Genomic DNA, 15,064 nt, shown 5'->3' with positions numbered 1-15,064 from the left:
TACATAATTAGTTTGAGATTTTTATAATTATTTTGTAAAGGTGAGAATTTATGTAAATATTATAAACTAAGGTATATGTTTATGTTATTTTTTAATAATTTTTTTGGCAAAATTAAGATAATTAGACAAATATTAGTGCCTATTTACATAATCAAATCTAACTCTTTAGAAAAATTATAAAACAATGTGCATCTTTAGATACATGAGTATATGAATACATGGTTATGCGCTCTAACAGTGCCTAACATAGCAAATTTCGTGTATCTAAAGATACATATTCTTTTTTCTTGTATAGAACGCGTGTTTGAAGATACACAGATATATGATCTCAGCCGATATATCTGAGATATGTGTCAGACAATAATATTTTAAAAAGATTAATTTGCACTCTATAATTATGATCTAAAGCTCCAACATTTTTGTGATTTGCACATCTTTTTTTAGTATTGGCAGACAATGGTAGCGGATTGTATAGAGCATGCCAAAAGGTATCAAGCGTGTCAATTCCATGCTAATTACATCCATCAGTTTCCAAAGCCTCTTCATCCAACTGTGGCCTCATGGCCTTTTGATTCCTGGGGACTGGATGTGGTTGGACCTCTTCCAAAGTCGTCAAAAGAGCAAATGTGCATCTTAGCTGCTACTGACTATTTCTCAAAATGGGCTGAAGCTATGCCATTAAAAGAAGTGAAAAAGGAAAATGTTGTTGATTTTATCAAGTCAAACATAATTTTCTAGGTATGGCATACCAAGATGCATAGTTACGGATAATGGAACTCCCTTCAACAATAAACTCATGAAGACGTTGTGTAAGAAGTTCAATTTTAAGCAGCACAAGTCTTCAATGTACAATACACCTGCCAATGGTCTTGCCGAAGCTTTTAACAAGACGCTTAGTAACCTATTGAAGAAAGTTGTTGCAAAAAATAAAAGGGATTGACATGAAAAGATCGGTGAAGCTTTGTGGGCATATCGTACAACCTTCAGAACTGCAATGCAAGTGTAACGCCCCAAGATCCCATCCCAAGACGTCACACGAGGCTTAAGTCCCCACGCGGCCTCAAGTTAACCCTCTGAGCCTATCATCAGTTCTATAACTCACTATGACAATAATCAAGCTGTAATAAGGAAGAATAATCATGTCATGAACATACTGGAATACGAAGAAATACTATCCTGTACAATTAAAATATCGAAGTTCTGTACATACTGGTACTCTAGTCTGACAAAGCCTCTACTACATAAGACTGAGGAGCCATTGGGACAGATCCCCAACTGACTCATACTGAACTGGAAATAAACCACCATCTACTATCAAGACAAAAATCAGGGAAATAGGTCCTCGAACCATGAGGACTCACCAACTGTACGAATGTAGATAAAGGTACTCAAAGATCACTGTCGCTGCTTAGACTGAGCACCTGAACCTACATCATGAGAAAATGTAGAACGGAGAAGAGTATGGGAATCAGTACTTGGGAATGTACTGAGTATGTAAGGGTGCAGACAACATTTAAATAATATCATAAATGTATAAGAAAATCATGCATGTTGATAATAATGACTCTCATCGCTTGAGTTACCGGAAACATATTTTCCATAAATCATTAATAATAGCACATGCTTCAAAAATCTCATAAACCCTTGTACTCAACTCAAACTCTTTGACTCATGACATAGAGTGACTTAGTAACTCATAGAACTTGGACTATTATGGACATGGGAGTTTCTTATAATCGACATAAACTATGTGAGCTTACATGGAGTCCAACGTCTTGCCCACGTTGGGGAGAGCTGTTATATCCTTGCCATCGGAGTAGAACCTTAACTTTAGTGATCACTGTCTAGGCCTTTGGCCCTTAATCTTAATCCTACGGTGGTACGTAGTTCTGGGGAAGTAGGATGCCCTAAAGCCACACTTCCCGCTTGGTGCTAAATACTACTCCCAAACTTAACCTCAGAACGCGTTAGGAAATCCACCTTAATCAACTCAAGGGTATATCATGAGGACCAAAATATAAATATATATCTCATTTGTAAATCATAATCAACTTGTGGATTCCTAACTCAACTCAATCTCAAAATAATATTTCTCATCATCAAGTACACTTGCTTATCAAATCATATCAAGTATCAAAATCTTCAAGAAAACATCATAGAACTCGTTCTTGACTCTCAAGCTCAATATCAATATATATTCAATAGACAAACTTCTCATAGAAAAATATAAATCATGACACTTATCATAAATCACTTAGAAATCATCATTTCATGATAACAATATACAACTCATGGCATAAATTCTTTATTTAAGAAATAAGATAATGAAGTAGTCATATATGTCAATCTTGTATAGCTCAAATCTCATAAATCCCTGATAAATTAATTTGGGTTTAAATCCACTTTACAAAAATCATGAAATTCAATAGAAATTAAATCTTTGGACACTAGAACAAAAGAAGTGTTCTTGTTCGAAACCCCACATACCTTAATCGTTGAAATTGGATGAACTTTAGTACTTGAGACTTTATGCACACTTGAAATAAATAATTCTTGAAGCCCACAATATGAGGAACTTGGTTCTTGAAGAAATTTTAAAGATTTGTGGATGATTCTTGGAAGATTTATGTCCTTGATAAAATCCTAGATATATTATCTTAAGAGAATTGGAAGAGAGAATGATGGAATTAGGGTTTGGATGAGGATTCTCATATATATATATATATATATATATATATATATATATATATAAAGGACTCCAAAAGATGGGAAAAGAACAAAATACCCTTGCAAAAAGGGGTGGATTTTGTGACTTTCTGCCTTAAGGTGACGACATTTTGTCACTGGCCGTCAGGCTTGTGATGAGTCGTCACAAAAGGTTGTCACGGATTTTCCAGGATGACATGCTGGAGTAAAATAAGCATAACTCTTTTCTTCGATATTGGATTTTGACGAAATAGATATCATTGGAAATATAATTCAATTATCTAGCTTTTGGTAGGTCATGAGACCAATAATTCGTAGTACAATGGGAGATATGCTCATTTGAAGTTGACTATGCCAAAATCCTTCTCAAGAATTCAATCGGTAAAGAATGCTTTGATTCGCCCAATAGTTAGGACATCTTTAAAGCCTTAAAACACATCACCCTTGATCAGAAAACAACAAAAACACTATAATTTATTTCTCATAAGATTGATTCATGGTTGCACTATTGGTTAGAGTCTCGGGATATTACATCAAGCAACGTCGTATTCATTGGTGTATGGCGTGGAGGCAGTCCTTCCATTAGAACAACAAATTCCTTCATTGCAAATTGTGATTCAAGAAGTTATTACAACTGAACATAACACTTAACTTCGTCTAACAGATTTGGACGCATTGAACGAGAAGAAATTAGAAGCACAACAAAGGTTGGAGTGTTATCAAGCCCGACTTGCTAGATCTTTCAACAAGAGGGTGCGGCCATGATTATTTCAAGTAGGTGACTTGGTCTTAGAAGTTCGAAGACTCATAATCCTCAACAAATGCATTGGTGACAAGTTTACATCAAAATGGGATGGACCATATGTAGTGAAAGAAGTGTATTCACTTGGAACATATAAGATTGTCGATCAAGATGGTGTAAGAGTTGGCCCCATCAACGGCAAGTTCCTGAAGCAGTACTTTCCTTGAAGGCTGGCCACACTCCTTAAGGCACGAGCTTAAACTGCATGCCACTCCTGGCACGCATGATTCTAAACTGTGAACGGCTTCAAAGAAAAAAAATGAACTCATCATTCTTGAACTACGTTATGAATTGATTCTCCAGAGATACGTAGGCTGCTTTGAGTATTTTTACTCTAATTTCAGTCACATGAGTTAAAAAAATAAAAAAAAAAGTGGGGAAAATGCATGTCATTGTTTGAGCACGGCAATAATACTTTGAATTGACATAGGTACCACATGAGACTAGACGTTCCTTTGCTAAGCTTACCACGGACGTGCAAAAGTGAAGAGACAAGCAAGGAAAAATGGATTTCAACAATGCATCTGTATAAATCCGTAAAGGTGTTCATCATCATTTTTACATATGTGGTAGATCTTAAAGTCTTCCTTTCAATAAGAAAAAGTGGCTCATGATTCGAAAGCTCCTACATCAAGTTATGAATTTTGTATCATAGCCGCTCAAAGTTGCAAAATAAGTCATCAAATTCTGAACTAAGTTGACTTTGATGACGTATCTGTATAAATACGTAAAAGCATTGAATATGGTTGTTATGTATGTTGTAGATCTGTGAATATACTTTTTAACCAAAAAAATGACACCTAATTCTGATACGCCTACATCGAGATACGGAATTTATCGTGACGCTGCGCAAAGCTCATAAAACTAGCAAACCAATATTAGAAGATTGGTTTTGAGAAAATATCTGGGACGATTCGGGTGTAATCTGATTATTATTCCCATGTGAGACGTATCTTTATGAGTCTAGTTTTTATCGCAAAAAATAGCACCTGATTTCGATACTCCTACTTCAAGATACGAAATTTATCGTGACGCTACGCAAAGCTGATAAGACTACCGAACCAAGATAAGAAGAGCGGTTTTGGAGAAATATCTGGGATGATTTGAGGGAAATCTGATTGTGATTCCTGTGAGACATGTAGCTCTTCGAGTCTAGTTTTCAATACAAAAAATAGATCTTCATTTTGATGTTCCTATGTCAAGATATAAGGATTTTCGTGAGGCTGCACAAAACAAACAAAAAGTGACGAAAAGAACTGAAAGGCTAATTCCGAAAGGTTACCTGGGTAAATTCGGAGAACCTTTGGCCTTGATTTTTACGTACATTATATTTACATGAGTTAGCATGTCAACTGAAAAAGAGTTTTGTGATTTCAACCCTCCTAGTTCGAGTCATGAATTTTTTTTACTATAGCCATTCAAAGCTGAAAAAAATGGTTGTCACGAAGTTCAAAAGATTTGCACAAGTGTAAAAAAAAAATCTTTTGGTCATGACTTTTGTGTACATTGTAGTTCTGAGAATTTTCAATCCGACAACACAAGTGACTCATAATTTTGAATTTTTATCTCATGTCACAAATGTCAAGGCATATGAGTCGGGAAGGCAAGTAAAAGAACATGTTGGCGTGTTAAGTTTAAAAAAAAAAAACTACCTAGCACGAAAGAAATTTAAAAAAAATGTCACTTTTATTGCTCCAAAAAAGACTGTCATTACATCGTGATAAGATCCAAAGTAAAACTAAAAAGGGAAAAGAGAGCATTCTTAAGCAAAAAAAAAATTAAGGGAAAAGCTTATGGCCAAGAATTTCAAGGGGACTTGTCTCAGTGATTTCCTTTAGCTTAGCAAGCTCTTTGGTTTCTGTTTCCGATAGTGGACTGATTTTCTCATGGGCATGAATCTCGCCTTCAATGTTGGTGACACTCTCTTGATTTTTGGAAAACTTCTTTTGATGTTCTTCAATAAGCAAAACGGTCTTCTTCTTCTTTGACGTCCAGGCTACTAACTCTTTGTCGGCTCTCTCAAGGACTTTTTGAAGCTCTGCCTTACGCTTGCCCATCTTGACTTTGTCTTCATTTGCAGCATGAAGATGATGTTGCGCAATGAAAAGAAACTCCTGATGAGCATCTCTAGTTATCTTTTGGGAACTAGAAAATTTTGCAACATTATAATCTCCATACTTCTTTAAAAAGTCTGCAAGTAGAACCTCCAAGGAATAGAGGTCGACGATGTCGACCTCCCGAAGACCTTTAAGAATTAGAGAAACACCTTTCTCTAACTCTTTGAGGTTTTCAGAGGATTCGACAGAGAATTGTGTAATACATTCACACAAGGTACACCACAATTCGGAAACATAGGACAACTTGAAAGCCGAAATAGCCTTTTATGGTTCAAAATGTGGGGCAATTTGCTGTAATGGCCGAACCAAATCCTTAGAGGAATTTGAAGGTCTATTATCATTTGCTTCAGCCACCATATCAGTAGTTGGAATATTTTGAAAAGATTCAACATTTTCAAACAACTTTGCTGATGGATCCTTATTTGAAGCTTGAGTCATGACATTGTCAAGAGAAAGGTTGGGACTCTTCAACACACTTGGAGAATTCGGACTTGTGATACAATCCTCACCAAATACATCATTACCAAATATGTTGTTGTAAACGTCCGTAAGACCCAACTTAAAAAAAGTTAATATTAAGTAAAGCGGCAAGTTCTGATATTAAAGAAGTAATCATTACCTGATATGCCAAATCAGCCAAAGGTATTGTTGAGCCAGCGGCACCATCTTCAAAGATGGAGGTTTCAATACTTATGGAATCCAAATCAGCAAACTCACGATGTTGATCACTTAAGCCCTTATGTTTTATCTTCAAAAGCTTCCAGTGCGGTTCTTCGCTAGCATTGCTTTCATTTGAACTAGAGGCGGCACTACCAATAGCAACTCCATCGATTGAAATAGGTGGTTTGGATGTGTCACTGAAAAATGGCACAATGTTAGCAACTTTTGAACGCCTTTACCCAACGGGCTGGAAGATTTTTTTCTTTTGTGGACAACGTTGATCACTTCAGAAGTGGAGATGGCTACTTTCTTGGGAGCCAATGAGGGGCTTTTTACTCTTTTATCCACATGTGTATCCATGCCCTTTGAATTTTTAGATTTAGTAGCGACTTGGACAGATTGAGCAGGATTACCCGTTACCACCTTGGACTTCAAAGAAAGAGAAAGTTTTCCTTGTCCATCCAGCTAAAGTTGGTTTCCTTTGGTTGATGAAGGGGTATCATTTTTCTTTGGACCTCTTAAAATAATGTGGGTATTTTTCCTTAACATAGTCTCCCGATGGGCTGACCACCAATCTGAATATTCTCAAGTCATAAAAGGTCCATTGTCTAACGGACGCATTGGTATGTTAAGCTTTGACAAACTTCCAAGATGAACACAAGAATCCTAAAGTTGAACCAAATCTAGCAGTGAACCATCAAAATGATGATTTTACAGAATGCCGGGAACGTCTTGATAAAATCCAAATTGGTGACTAAATCGATGTGGGCTATAAGTCTCCATGATCAGATCATCATGCCTCAAAGTGACAATACTTAAATGAAGTCCTATGAACAAGTCACTCCAAGAATTGGACAATTTGCAATTATCATCAATTTGTACCTCTTTTCCTTGTAGCAAGGCCAAATGAGGAAATGTTTTTACATTGACTTGATGAAATAACTTTCGAGCATCAACAAGATCAAATTGTTTTGCCATCTTTTCTCCTGAAATTAGCCACATTTGCACCCCTCGCTATGGACAGTTTACATGGTAATAAGTTTTAAAATACTCACCTATCCATCCATAAACATAATGGATGGGGAAGAGTGCATAGAAGGATCCCACTTTTGAAGAAGTAGAGATCTCCCGGAGGCCGCGATAGATGCTTGCAAGAACTAGGACCGCTAAAGAAAATTTTTCTCCATGAGCCATCATGCTTACGACTTTGAAGATGCTAGCACGAATACAACCATCCTTCTTGTTGGGGAGTAAAAATTTACAGAGCCAACATATAAGGGAAGCCGCCAAATAAGTTTCATCTCTGAGTGATTCTTTCACGCCTAACTCAACAAAAGGGGCATTCTCTTCTTCGGATCATGGTAAAAAAATTCATGTCAATATTTCCCAATGGGCCATGATTCATCCTTGGCTTCGTCCTACTTTTTTACATCTTTTATGAAGGATCAACATATTTTCTTAGTCCTCGAAACCAAAAATTAGTCCAATCAATAAAAGAGACATCATCAGTGACATCCTTTGTAAGACAGTAGAATGCCGAAAATAAGTGTGAGCAGCTTCTAGGGAGAAAAGGTTTCCCTTTGTCATCCACATATGTCAACTCCTTAGCCGAGGGGATAACTTCTTTATAAAATGACCCATGAACATGAAGGCCTCCGATGTTTCTCAAGTGCCATAAGATATGGATAGCTCTCCAATAAAAGTAGAAATTATGTTGGTGGAAGGATGCCAATTCTAACAGAAGGCCTAGAGCACATTATCTTTATGGTCATACATGATCAATGAAGCAAAAACAACATCATAAGTCTTGTTGTGCTCCAAGGTATCCTTATTACGGGCAAGGACATCTTCTATCCAATCCCAGTAGCTGAATGTCTATCGAACCGCCCTGAAGCCATAGGAAGGGACACGCTAACGGCTAAGGCTTCCATTGTGACTAGGAGAGCTCGCAACAACATCATTTTGATGTGTAGAAGACTTCAAAATGAGAACCTTTTCTGTCATAATTTTGCCCGAAAAATTATCCATGACGTCCTTAGTTTCCATCGTTGACCATTTTGTCAGATGGAGGGAAGTTTCAAGCGTCTTTCTAACAAGCGGGAAGGCGCCAATCACCGGAGGATGAACTTTCAAAGTGAGGGCTTTGGCATACAAATCTGATTTGTTTTCCACGATATCAAGGCAAGGGTATGGAGTTTCACAGTCGTTGAAACCAGTCATTGTTGAAGATTAGAAGCACCCTACACTGTTCCTGAGGATTAATAAGAGAATAGAGATTAACCGTTATGAACACACAAGTTTAAGAAAAATTAGGAAACAAAAGAACCTGAAGTTGAGTGTAAGAAAAATGAATAGCTCGCAATTGCAGTCACGTATTTCGTATTGCAATCACGCAAATTTGAGTGAGCAAGAGGAAACAGGCTTCTATAAAAGTTACAGTTACCTGAGGAGCAGCTTGTGGAGTTAATCGTATTGGTTAAGGTCACAGCTTCACCGTCTGATCTAGCACAATCGAACACTTTTTATTTATTTTTTTGTGTGTGTGGCTACCTAATGCTTTCATGAATTTTATCTACAAGGGAAAATCTTATATAGAAGTTTGGAGGAGAATCTCAATTTCATATATAAGGGAGGTTGTAGCAAGATTGGAAGAAAAGATCCCTAGGAATTTCAAATTTCCAAGTAGCTAAAAGAAAATTACCATGTTTGAAAGATTTCTTAGAAAAAAAATTGATTCTTTTTTAGGACCAAAGGAAAGTTAATATTTCTTGGTTCAAAAGTTCAATGCAAGAATCTTTACTAACATGCAAAGGGTAGTAAGTTAATGATTTACTCAATATGGTCCTATTTCAAATCCATATGGAAGAGCATCAATATGGTCTAGTGTGTAATGACTTGGACAAATATTAGGGGTCATTGATTTCACGCTTAACCAAGAGAAGAATTTTCGCTATGTGAAAATATGTTGCGAAAATTTTAGAACACTCACAAGTGGCAGTATACCTAGAAGGCACCGAAAAGAAACAAGTACATTTAAAAAAAATGAAAACACATGCATAGGTACTTCAAGTCTCGTCGCCAAGTTTTCGTCCATCCTACAACGTCGACAAGTCTCGAAGTAAGAGGCATTTGTAGACATGCAAAATTCAACGGGTCAAATTCATATAAAAGTTGAATTTAATTCATGATCATTTGGGTTTATTAACTAATTTTGGCCCTAAAAATTAATTAGTCCATTTTGTTAAATTCAAGCCCAAGGTCCATTACACTTGGAAGCCCAAACTCATCAAGTGACGTGGCATCCCAGTCAAATCCAAGACCAATGAGACACCTCCATATATACAAATGATGTGAAAATCTCATTCAAATTGAAGAACCAGTCAAGAGTCACCAAGTGTCAAGGTGACATGTTTCGGCCAATCACAAGCAACTAGGCCTACCCCCTACAATTACAAATAGGGGGTAACATGACATGCTAAAAAAAAGGAGAAACACTTTGACAAGCATTGACAACGTCAGCATTGACTAGCAAGTTCTTGAAAGGAGCAATCAATTAAGTTCTTCCCGGAGATTATCCAAAACGATAAAATACTTTTCGACATCTCGGATGATTGAAATATGTCTCTAGAAGTCCAAATCATCCAACGATTTGGGAAACATGCTACTGAAGGCCCTCAAATCATTGCTAAATTTAGGAGAAAAGAATTAAGAGAATAATAGAATTGTACCCTCAAGATTCATATTAATAAAATTATTATTTTCTTTTATTTATTTTTGCTTGCAGTTGATTTTTCGTACTCCATGAAAATTTATTGCGAACAGGGTTAATTTTATAACGGTGATGGCATAAATGAGCCAAACTTTTAATTGATGATGTAAATGAGCCATTTATGATAGTTTAATGGCATATTTGAGCCTTTTTGTTTATTTTAATTAATGACGTGGACCTCTAATAAAAGGCCACATGGCAAAGTTGTTTTTGAAAACCACCGTTAAAAAGTAATGGCATGGATGAGCTGGTTTTGTAACGGCGATGACATGAATGAGCTCAACTTTTAACTGATGGCATAAATAAGTCATTTCTGATAGTTCACTGACATATTTGAGTCTTTTCCCTATATTTTTAAATTTCACCATTTGTTCTGAAAGTTTAATCTTTTTTACATATAAATTTTAGCTTAGTGCCCTAGGTGTTGTTGATAATTTGAGTTGTAGATCTTGTTTTTTGCAATTTGCTGGTTGATTTAGGGATCTATCAAGTGAAGATGTAATATTAAATAGCTATTTTTTAATTTTTCTAGTGTTATTTTTAATTATTGTAGCTTAATTTTTCTGATCTTGTTTTTATTTAAATCTGATTCATAATCTATAATTATACTCATATATGAAAACCTACGAAACTTCTCATTTTATTATATTTCTTAGTATCCTTTTTGAGATATGAGGAATTGTTGGAAAAATTAGTGTTATATTAAAAGGTCAAACAAAGTAATCTTAATAAAATTAGTGGCCTAAAGTCAAATTTTAATATGAATCCTTAAATATATGCAAATAACAAAAATATTATCAATAATTGGAGTTACTTCTTGATTCTTAAGTATGATTTTATTTAGTGTAGTATAAGACATTAAACATTTAACTTCACATATATTATTATTTATGAAAGTAAGGACTAATTTTAATGAATAAGATGTTAGTCATTTGTTTGCAATGCATAGCTTGAATACTATTGTGAAAACTTTATTTATTAATATGAAGATTTGTTAAAGAGTTCTAATATATTTTTGATAAGAGTAGATAGTTCTTATTTTTTATTTAATTTAAATATTGTACCTTTTATATTTTATCATCTTTAATATTATTTTAAGTGAAATTAAAATAATAAAATCATATTAAATTTTCTGGGGCCTTAAACTTTTGGGGATATTGAGCAAAAGTTTTACTATTGAGCAAAAGTTTTACTAGTCTTACCCTCGAGCTATCCCTGAGGTCAAATATGATATTTATGTTTATATATTGTATATTAATCCCTCTTCTGTTACGATATCTAGGTCTTCACATACTAATTAAGGAAAAATCACATAAAAATACAATTTAAGAGTAAATATTACAAAACATACCAGCATTATTTTTTACTTATAATTTTTATTTACAAAATCTATCAACTATTTAGATGTCATCTTATATTAAAATTCTAACCCTTTTCTCACATTATTCTTCTTTCTCGTACAAAAATCAAAAAAATTAAAACTACATTCTTTCCTTCCTCCTCAAATACCCAAGCCCTAACCCAAAATTTCATATCTAAATCCCTAATTTTTAATACCCAATATCCCTAAATGGAAGTGCAGCAGCCAAGGCCAGCATTGTTTCTTGCAGCAACTCCGGCGAGCAATCTACCCAATTTCATCGAGTGGTCTGCCAGATGATTTTGGATTGATTTCGTCAAGTGGTTCAATAACCAAACAATTTTGAGTTTATCACTACTAATGATGATAGCGAAGATCTGTTTGTTCATCAGTCAGTATGATTTTGGATTTTAGAGTTTTAGATACGGTGGAGGAAGCCGATATGGTGGTGGCCACGGCGGATATAATTTTCGGTTGAGATCTTTTTAATGTTTGTTGCTGCTAATGAATAATTATCTTAGAGCTTCTGGTAGTTGTCCGATAATAGTGGTCGAGGAAGGATATCAATAATTTTTATGGTGCATGAATTGTATAGAAATTGGTGAATCTATAATTTTATAGTGCATGAATTGTATAAAAGTTGGTGTATGTGTATCAATAATTTATAGTGACTGAAATACTTAGAAATTGATATATGGATAATTTTATGTTGTCTGAATTAAATAGAGATTGGTGTATCAATAATTTTATGGTGTGTGAAATTGAAATAGTTAGAAATTGGTGTATCAATAATAATAATTTTATGATGTCTGAAATATATAGAAATTGGTTATCAATAATAATAATTTTATAGTGTTTGAAATATATAGAAATTGGTTTATCAATAATTTTATGGTGTCTAAAATGTATAGAAATAAGTGTATTAATAATTTTATGGTGTCTGAAATATATAGAAATTGGTGTAAAGATGGATAACTATATATTCTTCCCAGATCTTTCTTTAAAAAAATCCTAAAAGTTCAATCTTTACAGATGGGTAACTATATATTCTTCCCGTGATAATCAAGAACACACGAAGAAAACAAAAAAAAAATAAGGTACATAATTAATAAGAAGAAGAAAAAATAGAAAAGAGAAAAACAAAAATAAATCCAATACAAAATAGAAGGGAAAGAATAGGAAGAAGAAATTGTTGAATGAAAAGTAACAGTCCAAATTTCATGTTCTTTTGTTATGTATATGCTAATTTTATAGTAATGGTTTTAAAATTTTTCCCAAAATAATTTTGCTATGGAGTTGGGTATGAAATTGAAAAATATATTAGGAGAAATTATAGGAAAGATACTTTTAACCATTTTTTTCTTCTTTTTACCTTATTTGATAAGTTTTGTTAGTTTTTTAGTGGTATATTTTGAAAAGATGAAAATAGTGGTATGTTTAGTAATATTTACTCTTAAATTGTATATTTATGCGATTTTCCCTACTATTAATAATGATTCGAACACCTACATGTAAATAAGGAGATCTGGCCCAGTTAGTTTAGTAGAATTTATTTTGGTAAAAATTACACAAATACACAACTTATGTTTTCAATATTACAAAAAATCCTACAATTGAGATTATTGAGATTACTACTGAAATCTGATAACTGACTGAGATTATTGAGATTACTGAGTAAGACTGGACTAATACTGAGTTTTCCTGAGTCGTATGACTGACTAATTCTACTGATCATGGCTTGACTGAAAGTATAGAAAAAACATGACACCGACTCTAGGCACACAGCTAAATTGTTGAGTACAAGTAGCCCCAGGACTCGATAGCATGAAACTGACAGGACATGACACTTCTTGAACACATGACCAACATCAACAATTTATAATACAATAATTTGGGAATTTCATGAAGCACATAGTTATCATAGTCTTGTACATGAATGGAATTGCATATAAACATGTCATACTTTCATTAACCTAATCTCATGTACATTCCCTCAACCATTTATAATGCACACAATATCATAGAAATTATTCGTGGTCATAAGGTAAAGCATACATCTATCACTTGGATCACAATTAAACTATAATGCATAATTTCTCTTCTCTTAGGCATTTTATCAAACACCTAGGATGCATGACTTACGGAATAGGCATGACCATCAAATCAATACAACAAAACTCCATATTTTAACTCAATTTCACATGTTTCAGACTAGATACTAGCATAGGTTCATGAACAACACATAAAGATTTTAACTTGGGAATCATACAACCATAATCACAAGAACATAATCAACCCACAATAAAATATTCATAATACAAGATTTAAAACTTGATTCTTGGGCATCATAGATGAAAGTAATCCATGAATGAATACTGTGCAAACCTTAGTTCTTGATTCTACGAAGATTGACGTAGAGATTTTTGAATTTGAGTCTTGATTTTTTGAGCTAGGGTTTTTTGCCTCTTGAGAAAGAATGATTTTGTTCTTGAGAGAAAGTGAGGAAAAGTGATGTAATAGGGTTCTTAGAGAATAATTTCATGGCAAAAAGGTTGATCCTGGTTATGGAAAAAGACTCATTTAACCCTTGATGCATCTTTTAATTTTTATCAAAATTTCCCAATTTGGTAGGCTGGCGTGACGTGAAGCTATCGCATCGTGACACTGGAAATTGCCAACTGAAAACTAGGCTGACGGCGCGATGCGGTGAAATCACATTGCAATACTAGATGGGACCTGGAAGTTCACCGCAACGCAGTGGTATTGCGTTGAGACACTAGAAAAAGAACAATTCTGAATTTGAGCCCTGGCGCAACGTGTCATAATTGTGGAGGCTCACTGGATTTTGACGATTGCCACTTTGGCATGCTCCGCGATGCAGTGATGGCTTAGGTGGCACACTGTCCTACTAAAATAGCTCTAACTCTTCGCCCAGGTGTTGGATTTGGGCTAATTTGGTATCGATGGAAAGTTTATTCAATTTCTCACATGATAAAAAAAGTGAAAATCTTGAAAATTCCATATGTATAAAAGTGGATTCATCTTTTAAAGCAAGTCTAACATTTTGGGATGATTTTAAGCTAGGTAGAAGTACGGGGTATTACAATAATTCATTGACTTAGTAGTTAAAAGTTATTTTCATTTGTTCCAAGTCCTTATTGGTCAATATGCAGTGCCTATATTAGAAGAGAAATTTGTATGGGGAACTGATGCTTCCACTCGAATAGCATACATGGATACCCAAGTAAACTTTCTACTTAGTTTCTTTTGAGTCTATTTAATTAACATAATTGGTCAATAATTCTGTGTTAAATTGGTTTCAGGATATTGTTCACTTGACATTCATAGCTTTACTCGATGAGAATATTAATAGGAAGCTTCTCACTTATGTTGGGCCTCGGGTATGGACAACTCAAGAGGTAAGAAAGATCTCTATTTTAAGCATTAAGTTTAAGTGGATTTAAACATCATTGGATATAGTGTGTATATGGTATTTTGTGGAAACATTTGTTTCTATTTCACCACAAAAATATTGAGTAATGCTTTATTTTATGCAATGGAGTCTGTCAGTAGTCAGAACAAAGGGTTGTTTGTTGCGTACTATGTAGTTTTGATGATTGACAAACTGACACATAAATTAAACATGTTAC

The 15,064-nt window shown here is 34.4% G+C and overlaps 1 protein-coding gene across 1 annotated transcript; it reads left to right on the top strand.

The window, feature by feature from the left end:
• The first annotated feature begins 456 nt into the window (after nucleotides 1-456).
• Nucleotides 457-940, top strand: LOC124896590. The gene is made up of 2 exons (XM_047408173.1): nucleotides 457-626; nucleotides 739-940. Exons 1-2 carry the CDS (start codon nucleotides 457-459, stop codon nucleotides 938-940), a joined length of 372 nt encoding a protein of 123 aa, XP_047264129.1.
• Nucleotides 941-15,064: the final 14,124 nt, after the last annotated feature.

Source organism: Capsicum annuum, chromosome 3 (assembly GCF_002878395.1).
Source record: "Capsicum annuum cultivar UCD-10X-F1 chromosome 3, UCD10Xv1.1, whole genome shotgun sequence".
Classification (NCBI taxonomy): Eukaryota; Viridiplantae; Streptophyta; class Magnoliopsida; order Solanales; family Solanaceae; genus Capsicum; species Capsicum annuum.
This window is presented reverse-complemented; position numbering and strand designations above follow the sequence as displayed.

What these genes read in the sequence shown, in the direction of transcription:
- LOC124896590 (XM_047408173.1), top strand. Translation starts at nt 457, where the DNA reads ATGGTAGCGGATTGTATAGAGCATGCCAAAAGGTATCAAGCGTGTCAA. An exon ending in AAGTCGTCAAAAGAGCAAAT is followed by an intron (nt 627 to 738) that starts GTGCATCTTAGC and finishes ATAATTTTCTAG; the next exon opens with GTATGGCATACCAAGATGCA.